The following is a 13,552-nucleotide window of genomic DNA, read 5'->3' as shown; positions in this document are numbered from 1 at the left end:
TATACATAAATTCACTTTAAAAGGAAGTAAGTTTAGAGACAAATATTACCTAAGTGGCACAGAACTCTGAGCACCCAGGGTGCCAGATTCTCACTTACCACGTGTGTCTTTCCAGCCCAGTAGAGAAAGCGACCCAACCACTCAAAAGCCAAAGCTCCTGCCCCTGCAATGCTGGGGATGCGATGGCTCTCTGAGACCCCTGATCCACTCAGCAGTCACACGTGAACCTCTCCTCTGGTGTCACTATAGTACAGGCTATTGTTATACCAATCCATGTCTCCAAAGAAAAAGAAAACATCATTACCAGTTATTTTTTGTGTACACAAAGAAAATGTAAGCACCTCAATATGATTTTAACGCATGTACTGATGCCAATATCCCCTAGAACTTCAGGGATTTGTCAAGCATGTTTCAATAACGTAAACTCAGAATTTTAAGTCCTGGAACTGGACAAAGAAATGCATACTCTAGATTGAGATATTGTCTTTTAATAGCCAATCCAATCAATAAAATGATCAAATAATTATAGAAGATGCCATCTTCAGGAAGATCACTGTTATCCCATCTAGGAGTAAAGATTTTTCTTCTTCTGGGCAACGTTATCCTTCATTACTTAATAACCCTCTTTGTCAACAAATTCTTATCAAGAACTCTGTACAACAGTTCCTGGATCCAGTCGTATGGCAAACTCAGAGTGAATGGCCTAAGAATCGCTTTCTTTGTGGAATGAGAGCCTGTCACAGTGAAATAACATCATAGACTAAAATACAAGAACATTTATCGGGCTGGGGATTTAGCTCAGTGGTTCTGCCACTGGCCTTGCGAGCACAAAGTCCCAAGTTTGATCCCCCGTTCCAAAAATAAAAACAAATATGAGCATTTATCAAGGCCTTCCTGAAGTGGGTATGAATCAGTAAGTAACCTCATATTTTGTGGATTAATAAAATTAATAAATAGCATTCTTACTTAAGAACTGACTTTCTTAACAATATCACTGGCACTGTCATCTAGTCAGCGTGTTTTCTTTTCACTGTTAACCTAATAGCAAGCAAGTGATTCTTTCCATTTGTTAAATGCCTCAAGAAGTGCCAGGAGCAGAACCTGGCAGGTCAGTGAACAAGGACATTTACCTGACACATTCCCTATGTCAGAGGATGAGAACTCTGCCCGGCCAAAGCTGCTCAGTGCTTTACTCCAAAGCCCATCTTCTTTCACAGCCATGATAAGTGGTGGCTCTGTAGCTGTTTGATTAAAAATTTTTAAAAAGAAATATCATAGGAAGAATTTTTTATTTTATTTTGTTTTTGTTTTTTTCGGGGTTTTTTTTTTTGTACTGGGGCTCAAACTCAGGTCCTTGCGCTTGCACAGCAGGCGGCAAAACCACTGAGCTAAATCCCCGGCCCAAGAATTTTTTAGATACAAGTCTTTTTAAAGTAGAAATGCAAAGTTTATGGTTATAGTCACACATTATAAAGTGATATAAAGTAATAAATGATCATGATAAATCCAGTATTCGTTTGTATGGCTGGAATGTGTCCTACAGAAGTCCACGTGTCAGAAACATGGTTCTCAGTGCAGCAGTTGGAAGGCGTCAGACTTCCAAACATGACACCTGGTGCCCTCTGCCATGCATGATGCAGAAAGAAGGCCTCACGCTCTCAGAGTTCAGTGACAGGAATGGAAGATGGAATAGGACCTCACTTAGAGCAGAAATACAGAGCATGAATTAAGCTTCTATGCATTATGATTTTGTGTGTGCTTGTTATAAAAAAGTCCACTATTGTTTCATCTTCTTGAATCAAAACCACACTATCCCAAGGCAAAACAACTCATCCATCTATTGCTAAGCTTCATCCAGAGAGGAGAGAAGGTGAATAGTTTTTACTTTACATGGGCTCTTAATAAGCATCTCACAAATTGAAGGAAATTATACCACTGTGAATGTGTCTAATATAAGGACCCTCTATCCAAACTTCTGTAACATCTCATTAAGGCATTATTTTCAAAGTGACTCATAACTCAACCCTGTTGAATTCTCTTCTATCTTAATTTGCTTGTGATATTTCCCATCTTTTTTTCTTGGTCCTAGTATTTCTTTGTTTCCTGCTCTATCCATGCAGCCAGGAATTTTTCTCCGAGATACATTTCTTCATGTAGTCTTTGCTGCCTCTCAGAACCTCAGGAGCAGATCAGTCTCCTCCTGGTGACACACCGGAGCCTGTGGGCATCGGGACTTGGAGTTGAGTTCCCTGCCCACTTCAGCACAGCCACTGTGGCTATGCCCTCCACATGCTGTCCCTGGCAGGATTTCACCATCAGTCCCTACACACAAGGCTTACACTTCAATATTTCCTTTCTAAGGTAAAAGAATATCACCATTTTGAAAAAGTCTGTAGAAGGATAGGAGTGATTGTATCTGCTTGATAGAATTAGAGCTCACATTATTCAAACACTCTTATTTTTATACAAATCTTTGAGATGGAACATGAAGAAACATCTGCAGCAATATGGCAGTGTTGTGTTCATGATAGATATTTTTCCTCCGGTAGCTACTGTTTGCCAAGGTTCCATTCAGGATACCCAGAAGCAACTGTGATAACAACAGCAGGATAAATGATAAAGTTATCCTCTACTCTTCCACCAGAAGATGAGATTCAAAATAATTCATAGCCCCTCAACTCCTTCACCATAACTCAGAGTTCAGGAATGCCATGGCTTAACAAACCATAAGCAAAAGGAAACCAGGAAAGAGAAGGAAAGTATCTTGCTTTCTAAAATGTATTTGGGAAACTAAAATACTAAGTTAGAAAGACAAACACCACACTAATTTATTTGCTCTCCTAATTACAGGTAAAAACACATCCCCAAGAGGTCAATACCTCTATTCTAATTTCTCCATCACATTGGAGGCAAGGAATTGGAAAGGACTTTTCTCTAAATGTGTAACATTTCTTACCTGGCACAAGGGTTGTGCCCACCCAGGGCTCTGACCAGGGGCCTGGCCCCTTGGGAGAACTTGCTTGCACAGAGACCTTGTATTTCACAGCACTCTGCAGCCCAGGTATATTAAGCATGGCTCCCCGTATGTTAGAGAAAGTGTGAGTAGACTCAGGAAGGTCCTGGGTGGATACCTGTACCTCGTAAGTCCAGTTCTGCCAGGCGGAAGGGCCTAAAAAGAAGACTTCAACAATGTCACTGACTAGGACAACATCAGCAAGAGTGAACCAAAGATCATCAACAAATCCATCACCACTTTCTCCAGAGCCCATTATCTAACTAGTCATCAGGGTCATTGGGCCATAAGCCTAGGACCATGCTCGTTCCTGCTGTGCTGCTCACTTTCCTCTACTGAAGGAAACATTGTGGCACCAGGAGACTGTCCTTCCATCAAAGATGCATGGTTGCTCACAGGATTGTAAGAGGGATCTCTGTAATATTGCTAGGTATAACCAGGGTCTTCAAAAAATGATTAATGATGAATCTTCAGTACCTTTCCCAGGGTTCACATAGGACCTCCAAGATGCCCAATCAATATGGGGGGGGGAGCCTATTCATTTTCACCATTTTTGAGATATGCAACAGACAGGCATAATTCACTTTTGTCTTAAATAAAAAGTTTCCAGTGTTAGCTAAATACTACTGCCTAGAGGACCAGGGACTGGGAAACTACAGCCAAATCTGGCCCACCACCTATTTCTGAAAATAGAGCTGTACTAAACTCAGCCTCGGTTATTTATTTACACCCTGACTGTGGCTGTTCCGTGCTACAAGGCTCTGACCTTGATTAGCTGTGATAGAGACCAACTTACTCGCAAAGCTGAAATTATTTACTACCTGGCCTTTCCTTTCCCAAGACATTTGTTGACCTTGGTGCTAGATACTATTCTGTTTTCTCTTTACCCTAATTTGATCTGTACAACAGTCCCACACAAAGATATAATTAATACTCTCATTCACTACAGCATGCAGGGAAACCTGGGCACAAAGTGGCCAAGTAAGTTGTCCAAGATCATTCTACTGTCACTAATTACTTGTGTGGGGGTAATTTTGCTGTCAAGATCAGTACTGAATCCATGCAGGCTGGCTCCAGAGCCTACCTGCTGACCCACCACACACACTGCTTCTCTAGAGACAGAGATTCAAATTCAGAGAATTTTAGAAAGTTGTTCAAATTCATGCATGATCTCATCCCAAATATCCTGTTCCCTGGGCTGATAGTAGTAGCTACTCCTAGTAGCTGTTAGTAGATGCTCAATAAATTGTGAAATTATTCTATTGGGAGATCCTCCTACTTCAAAACTATGAAAAAATCATTTTCAAAAACTGAAAAACAAGTGTAAAAATACCTTTCTTAAAAGCTAAGCAGCTGCTTCTGGTTGATGCCTGACTCTATGCGGGCTCCCAAAATTGAATCCCAGCTCCATGCAGTCCAAGCCCACCTCCTTCCAGCAGACCAGCACCCAACCCTAGGCACAGGACACTCACTGGCTCCAATGGGGAGGGCAGGAGGCTTCCACTGAACAAGGGCCTGGTGAGACCCAAACAGCACAGAGATGTCCCTTGGGTGATGTGGGACAGGGTGTGGCTGGACGGAGGAACTGAAGATGACCAAGTTACCAAACCCAAATTCTTCTACATGACTCAGGTCACATCCCACAATGAACTCATTAAAAGACATAGAGTCCTGTCGGAAAATGGCTTTGCCATCTGTCACAAGGAAGTCATTGTTTTCACAAGCAAAGCTCTGCACATCAGCAAAGGGGAACTGAGAAAGGACAGGACAGGAAGCAGAGCCATCCAGAAATGTTGACATGAAGACTTGGGAGGTGTCATTGAAGTAAATGATCCGCTTGGACTGTGGTTTTATTGCAAAGTCTTTTAATGTGCAACTCTCCACGATGCGCACAGGTTTGGCATCTCTGACAGATGGCCCAGGGAGATCGACTCTGTAAATGCCATCTCTCAGGAGATAAAAGATGTACCTGATGGTGAAACAAAAGAAGTCAGGGCAGATGAGTCAACTACTTGGCTAAGTGCTTTAGCCTGTTGTACAACCAGAACCAGGTATCTCTGGAGCCACAGGTTCTCCAAGGTGCAAAGGGCAAAGGTCATTACCAAAGATATGCTCTACTCATTTAAGTCAGAAGTTAGAAGATTAGAAAATTTCAGCCTCACTTGTAATGTTTAGTCTCTACTATAAGTGGCTTTTTAAGGAATCACAGAATTTAAGAACAAAAAGAGGCTTTAAAGACTTCAAAGCAAAGCATGTTATATAAAAAGCACATAACTAAATATGTTATATACTGTAAAGCACCTTCCTCCAAAATACACAAAGTCTTAAGTCTAATTCCATCAATAAATCTTCTCACGCATTATGAATGATAAGTGGAAGAAAGCAAAACATTTAAACTATTCATTTTCTAAATACACTGTTATCATTTCACTATAACAAATATAACTACTAAGCATTTGTTAGTCTACATGGTTTTAGAATATCTACAATTGAGACAGGCAGTAGTAAATGTTTGATCTTAACAAACCAAGAAGAAATATCCCACAAGCGACCAAAGCAGTTGGCCAGGACCACCCAGCAATCAGGCGAAAGGAGTCAACAGAAGAGTTAAAAAACCACACCCGATGTGAAGCAGAACCCCATGGTAATAAGACAAGCAATCTCTTAATAATGAAAAAGAAACCACACCGCCAACATAGTTCCCTGATAGTCAAATCTGTAAGTGGATTTTTAACTAAAATATAAAATCATTCATTTGTAGGTACTTAATTTAGAATTTATGGCCACAAATACAGAAGCTAGTGAAAGTACACTTTTGCGTGGCAAATTCTTGTTATTATAACCCAGTAGGTTGGCAGCATTGCAGCCTCCATCACAAGTGACAAGTCATTTTCCTGCCATTATTCAGTGCATTCTTATTCTTCTTGTTGACCATTCCAAATCTTTGTCCATATGCTCAAGACTCTCATGCTAAAGTCATATCCTGAAATACAAGCTACACTTCAAGATACAAAGGTACATTCTCTTTCTTGAGGGAGGGTATAGCAGGCAACAAAAAAGAGGCATAGTTCTTCTCAAATTCAACATGTTAATGGAATTCGGAAGAATTTCAGAGCAGATAAAAGGAAACATATCTGGAGTAAAGATGCACAATTCTTGTATAAAGCACGGAGTTGTGCAGCTCTTTAACCCTGACCACTACTTTGGAAGAGAAAGAGAAGGAGAGGAGAGCTGGGGAGTGGGAGGAGGACGACAATGGGGAGAAGAAATAGCAAGCATGAAAGACCAAGGACCCCAGGAGAGGGAAAGGGGAAGGGAAGAGTGACAGCAAGCAGAAGCTCAGTGAGAGAATCTTCAGCCACGCAGAAATGACAGCACAATGCCAGCTGTACCAGATGTTCTGTGAGAGCATCTTTAAAAACTGCTGCCAAGAGTGACACGCTAGTTTCTACAGAAATTCTCCTGTCCTGCTCCAGGAAGACAGTTAGGAATAGGTTCTGGTGCAAGATGCCCAGTCCAGGTTCCACTGCAAAATAGTTTCTTGGACAGTTACTAAATCAACCTGGGCTTCACTTCCTCATATCCAATGAGAGTAGCTTCCTCATGGGGTTGAACAACGGTAAAATGAATTATTGGAAGCAATACACTTAGAAACACACGAGGATAAGCACACTAGTAAAAATACTGGTTTTCATGATCATTTCTAGGCACATTTCAAAATTTAAGCACAAATCAATTTTATCCTATCCTACTAGGGGAAAAGGAGCCACTGACTTCCTCACTAAGATATCTTTGAAGGACTAACTTAGTGGATAAAGTTCATTATCCTCAGAATGAGTCATTTTGTGTAATTACCAACAGCAAGGTTACATTTCATAGGATCTTAGACCTTTATAAATAAGTTCTAGAGCATCCAAAGGACTTGCCCTATTTCATAAGGTTTTAAAAATATTCTATAATTCAGTGATTCATTCAAACCTAAAGTGAAAATGAATCTAGTAAAATTTAAAAGCATATGAACAGAAAAGTTTGATTTTTAAATCAATAATTTTTTTCAAGAAAATCAATTTATTTAAAGTAAAATTTTATGGGCTTTTTCTTCATTCAAGATGAGAACAACTTCATTCCTACAAGAAAGAAAAAAATATTTACCCACATTGGCCTTGCTTATTGGTTTCTAACTTGTTCTTATTTGAATATATTTTTAAAATTACAGCCCCCAAATAACTTTCTATGTTTTCATCTTTCACATTCATGTACACTTGGGGTTCACAAAATCTAATCACATACCTCATTTAACCTCAAAATAACCCAACCAGGTATTATCTTCCCTATAGGGACAGATAAACAAATGAGCACAGTCATGGAGTTCCTTGTTCGAGATCCTACTGCAGTTTAGCAGCACAACTGAACTCAAAAGTTCCCATTTCTCTTGTGACAGGAGAGAAAAATGCTATGTCATTAAAAATTGCACTAGTTGTTAATCATCAAATTCTGTCTCCTAAGAGTGGAGGCCAGTAGGTTTCCTGACAGACAAGAGAAGCAGACCAGGGAGACGACTGCTCAGCAAAGATGTGCATAGAATCAAGGGGCTTCTCACAGGGAGCCCTGAGGGAACAAGAGGTGCTGAGCATGACAATACCAGGCTAGAACCCACGTCCCTCAGCCCCTGGACAAAGTCTTTCTTGTATACCTATACCTATTTTGCTGTAGAGGAGGAGTCAATCAAACTTAAAAGAAATGTTGTGGTTCTTTGGAAAGAAAAGTTTGCCTGGAAATTTACTGGAATAGGCCTGAAATAAGATGCCTAGATCATCTGGTGCTACAATTTCATTAGCAAGTAAATTTCACCAGGATTTTTGCCAAAGGAAGAGACTCCATCTCCAGGAGCCTGACACTTACTTACCCATTGTAGGCATCAGCCACAAGTTTTTGAGGTGCTATAATAGAGGCCGGAGTAATTTCCTCAAAGTTTGAGCAGATCTCTAAATCACAAACATATACCTAGAGAACTGAAAATGGATCAGAAGGAATCGTGTCTGTCTGTGCTCAATTCAGCCAACAAGCATTTCCCGAGCAATTTCCTGTTCCATGCCTGGCACTGTGCTAATTGCTAAGCACTCTCAAAACAGAAGAAGCCCTCAAAAGACATGTATCCTGGATCCCAGTGAGTTCATACCCTGCAGACACCAGTGAAATATCAGGCTCTATTTCCCAGTTTATGGTGGCCCATATATTTTTAACATTTAAGCTGTATCCAGGGTTATGGGCTTCCAGCTCTAGTGATGTCCTTTGTTCATTGTGATGAGCTTTTACCTTCCAAAGAAATAGAATTTAAATACAAAGAACTCAGTGTTCTCAGAAACTTACTAAGATTATCCCTGGTCATTGTATAATAATGTGTAAGAGATGCTTGCAGCTGACTACAGTCATGATGGGCAGTCTTACCCAGTGATAACATAGCTACCTCCACCCTTTTATGGCAGATGAATTATGATTAATACAAGCTCATGACTCTGGAAAGTCATGAATAAAGATGACTTAATGGCAGGTCAGGACTAGTACTAGGTAAAAGCTAGACTCTTGCAGACCAGATCTATGATTCATTGCTAACCTAGTGTCTAAAGTCAGCATGTACTCACTGAGTAGATATTTAATGAGAGAATTATGTTGAGTAGTAAATATACCAACATAAGCATATTAGCCTCAATATCCAGTTATTCATTTTAAATTCTCAGACTAACCAGGTCATTCATGATGAAATACATTCTCTGGTAAAGCCAGTCTGTGGAAATGGAAGAAATCAGCCCTGAACCTCTGTAGAACACTCTCAGGTCAGACACATTAGACATACGGGCAGCCTCCTTCATCCATATGAGAGTTCCCTCAGAGAAATAAACAACTTGCCGATCCACATGAGCTGATATACCTAGAAAAGCCACGCATTGACATTATTATGTAACAGCAGGACAAGAAAAGCTTCATGAAAAAGAATTTTTTAATATTTAATAAATATTAAAATAGAAGTCCTATTCTTGAATAAAATACTCTACTAAGTTTTTCCTTTATAGAGAATAATATTTTTAGAAGAATTTAAAATCGTACTCGGTCAATATCAGAAAGACGATTTTCTTGGCTTACGGTATTTTGGTTTTGGTTTGTGTTGGTGCTGAAGATTGGGCCCAGGCCTCATGCATGCTAAGGAATGTAGTACCTGAGCTACACCTCCAGGTCCATAACTATTTTTAATATTCCTGTTTTCTAGAAGTATTTCTTCCAGAAATTCAATGTCTTTTCACACAGAGAAAATATTTCTGTTGTACTCACCTGTAATATTATGGTGTATAGCATCTGACCAAAGACAATGTGCTTCATCTACTGTTTCAGAGATCTCTTTCTTAGAGACATTTTTCGGGATAAAAAGAGCCACTGCTCCTCTTCTTGAATTGAAAAACAGCACGGTTTTCAGACAGTATGCATGCTAACACAAATCTCTCCAAAGAGAAATAGTACTTAAAAAAAGGAGAATGATCAGATTTTCTCTGGAGGCACTGGGGCACTTCATATGTGGTATAACACATATTATTCCATAATGTGGTGGGGGCAGAAAGTGGCCATCAAGCAAGACGGGTGTTTGCCCTAAGTATCCCTTCCTCCAGAAGCACATCAATCAGTTAGCCCCAACCTTGGGAATCTAGCGGGCAGATGTGGTCGAGCCCTGGCCAGAAGCTAGGTGCATACTCACACACACACACACACACACACACACACACACACACACAAAATGGTGGTCTCTGCATTGTCTTCAACATCTCTCCCTTTGAAGCAGAAGAAATGTTCTTAGAAAGCCAAAATCTGATCCTGTTCATCAGGAGACCAAAGCAGGGTCCACAGGCAATGGATACTTTGAGAGCAATGAATAAATGGCCTTCAATGATCACATCAGAGCCTTTGGACAGTCCTCTTGTATAACATAAATACTCTCCTTTTCCAGACTGTAGGAACGGCCAAAAACACCCTAAAGGTTGGTGTTAGGCAGTAATCAATATCCACTTGCATAAGTTTGTGCAAGTAACAGTAAGGGGGTGGGGTCAAGTCAACAAATTTCTGGTGAAAACAGAAAACAGACTCCTAGGATTCTGGGTCATTGAGTATTATTCAAAACTCTTTTACTAGTTTCCTCCCCACAAAAATGTCTAGTGCTCCTTAGAAAGCCTTTTCGTTTGTTATCTTGTTCACATAGGCACGATACAGTAAGTATTTGACCACTCAAAGCAATTGTTAAAAGAAACCCTAAAAAGGGCTGGAGATTTAGCTCAGCAGCACCACAAGTACAAGGTCCTGAGTTCGATCCCTGCTACCAAAAAAAAAGTGACCCTAAAAAGAAAGTACTTACAAAGTAATAAAAAAGATAATTTGACAGGTTGAATATTCAAAATGGAAAATGAAAATTATTAAAATCCATATATACTTAAAAACATGAAGGAGACTGGGACAAAGATGTCTGATAGAACAATACCTAATGTAAAATGGAGTTTGGGACAATAAGGCTTTGTGTAATGTGTAATGTATAAATGTAAGTCACAACACTACAGGTTTAAACAGAAACTAAGAGTTTAAAGCCACTTTTTAAATCTTTAAATTTTTTCACTCTGTTTTTTCAATTCCTAAATTCTAATGTGAAAACTCTCAACCTAAACACTTCTATTTGTCAGGTACTTAGGTTAACTTCAAAATAAAAACCTAACCAATACCCAGAAGACAACATCCATTTGGGTAGAAGAGGTAGGATCTTGAGAGATACCCGATGACCCAAGGCTTCTGCACTCTGATCCACTTTTCTTGCTTTTCATTCCTGTAGAACAAAGAAGCAAACTTCCTCTGTCTGCTCTCTCTATGCCTCTCCAGGTTAGTGCCCTGTGCAACACCTTCTGACCCCACCATCCTGCTCCAGACTCTTTCTGGGCTTCTTTAATAGTCTATCCAGTCCTTGGCCTTGAGTAGTGTTTGGGGCCCCATGAAAGGGAGTTGGCAAGGGCATTAAGCTCAGCAGCTTTTGGTGAGTGGTGGGATGGATCCTTCACACTTGCCTAGCTCTGTGGTGTCTGGAGGGCAGATGTTCCACATAGGAACAGAGTTTGTCATTTAGGGAGCCGTGGGAGAGTGACCACTCTGGCTCTGCTCCAATGTCTTCGCTCCACTCCAGATCATACCAGTCACAGCTGCTGTGTACCCCTGCAACTCACTGTCCCGTGGATCCCTCAAGAACTGGTTCCAGATGCCTAACCAGGATTATATCCTTGTTCCTTTCTGTCCCTAAGCCTCACTGATCCTAACTTAGTCACCACCCTCTGTGGGACCAACATGAAGAGAAGGGTATAGAGAAGGAGGAAGCCCCTTTAGATATCAGCAGAAGACTAGATACTTAACCAGTCATGCTGACTAGGGACCAGGTGAAGCCTAGCAGAACTCTGCTTGCAGAAGGAATGAAAAGTAAGCTCGGCTGTCCACTCAGACCCCAAAGCCCCTTCCCTCACTGGTAAGTAAGAGACCAAAGTGTAAGAGAGGCACAAGATGAATAACAAGTCTCCTAACCCCAACCACAGAGGGCAGGAGCTCAGCCCCACAACTGCTTTATAAACAGATTTCTCCATTTTTGAGCTAAGGGTGAAGAGCACAGTGGTTGAATTCAGACTGAGGTAGAGATAGGACTTAGAAGATTCTTTACTTTTGTGTCTTTGCATGCGTGTGGAGTATTTTTCTTTTTTTCTCCATGTGTGTGTATGTGTGTGTAAAATGTTTGTATATGCAAAATGGAGAATAGGAATTAGTGCTTTAGTTTAGATAGTTCTTTCATGGTCATGTCAGGTTAACCCTCAAAAAATATGTGGTGGATTCCAACCGAAGCTTTCCACCAGCATATTAACTGGCTCTGACCTTCTTACAACTCCCCCAACATCCAGTTCAACTTCCCCTTCTCTTTTTTTTCTCCACCTCTGCAAATGACTTGTCAAACACCTTTTCTCCCTCCATCCCTAACATAAAAATATCACCAGAGTCCTCTTTCTTTTCTTTCATTTGCTATTATCTCCATTTTCTTTTCTGTTTTCTGAATAATTTTCTCAATTTTTTTCTTCCTTTCTCCACTGATCCTCAGTATCTCAGCATACTTGTCATCAGTATTATGGCACTGTGTCCCTGGGTTACTGAAAAATGCATGAATTTGTTAAGACAAGTTTTAAATTATATGATTCAAATATGATTGGTTCTATAGACGTTGATATAACTAACTAGTGGTTGTTCTTCCCTTGCAAATGAATGGCCACCACTGATGAATGGATCCTATTATGTTGAGTTGGTTGAATAGGTGCATAATAACCAGAATGTAACCAAAACTAAGGTCAAATCACAGGGAGAAATACACTAACTAAAGGAATCTCCACAGCAGTGAGTTTTCTGCCCTAATTGATCTTTAACCCTCAGCAGAAAAACAAGAGAAACATGGAAAACAAGGCAACAAAATGCCTCCAAAAGCTCTTACCTGCACAGAGGTAGTCTCGTGGGCACTGAAATATAGGAAGCTTTTTACAAGGAACTCAAAAAACAAAAGGTTGAAATGTTTAAAGAGATCAAAGAAGAAACTAAGCAAATTTATAAGAAGCTCAGTGATCTTAAACAGGATATACATAAACAGAAAAAGCATCTCATTAAAATATTTAACAAGCTTAAAGAAGAAACAAACAAAAACTTGATTGAAATAAAGAAGACAATGTAAGATGCAAATGACCATTTTAGTAAAGAATTGCAGATTATTAAAAAGCAATCAAGCAGAAACCCTTACATGAAAAATTCATTTGAAAGTATGGGCAACAAGAATGAACAGACTAAGGGGAGACTGTCAGAATTTGGACAAGGTTGATGTAGTAGAACACATACTCAGTGAAATCCTAAAAACAAGACATGATGAAAACTGGATCTAACATCTGCTAAATAACTAAAAAAAAAATCTGAGAATTATAGGAGTTGGGGAAAGTTAGAAAATAACACCAAACATTTTTTTTAAAGTATCCACTGATATCATACTTGAAAATTTTACAAACCTAGGAAAAGAAATAAAAAGCCAGATAAATAAAGCATATAAAACCCCAAATAGCTACAACCAGAAAAGAACCTCTCCATTGCACATTATAGTCAAAATCCCAGAAATTCAGAATAAAGACAGAATACTGAAATCTGTTGCAGAAAAATATCAAGTAATCTATAAAGGCAAGCCTATCAGAATAATAGCATAGTTCTCAAAAAAAATAAATAAACAACTTAAAGGCCAAGAAAGCTTGAGCAAAGTTTTCAAACCCTAAAAGAAAACAGCTGCCAATTCAAATTACCATACCCTGCAATATTACCCTTCAAAACTGATGAAAAAATAGACTCCATAACAAAGAAATTTATCACCACCAAACCAGCAATGCAGAAAGCACCTAAAGGATCCTAGAAACAGCTAAGCCAACATCACCAAAGAGCCCAAAGGAAAGAATATAC

General features: G+C 39.7%; 1 protein-coding gene across 1 annotated transcript in view; it reads right to left on the bottom strand.

Moving 5' to 3' along the window:
* The window catches only part of Ros1 (ROS proto-oncogene 1, receptor tyrosine kinase), a 104,118-nt gene that overhangs the window by 68,935 nt on the left and 21,631 nt on the right, over positions 1–13,552 (bottom strand). The window contains 8 exon segments of the mRNA XM_087190217.1: positions 99–277; positions 1,131–1,241; positions 2,957–3,169; positions 4,486–4,982; positions 7,920–8,017; positions 8,758–8,942; positions 9,341–9,394; positions 9,397–9,494. Coding sequence (XP_087046343.1) covers positions 99–277; positions 1,131–1,241; positions 2,957–3,169; positions 4,486–4,982; positions 7,920–8,017; positions 8,758–8,942; positions 9,341–9,394; positions 9,397–9,494 — 1,435 coding nt within the window.

This window comes from Heterocephalus glaber, unplaced genomic scaffold (assembly GCF_053883595.1).
Source record: "Heterocephalus glaber isolate CG9 unplaced genomic scaffold, H.glaber_assembly_v1.0 deba00001550, whole genome shotgun sequence".
NCBI classification, from domain to species: Eukaryota; Metazoa; Chordata; class Mammalia; order Rodentia; family Bathyergidae; genus Heterocephalus; species Heterocephalus glaber.
This window is presented reverse-complemented; position numbering and strand designations above follow the sequence as displayed.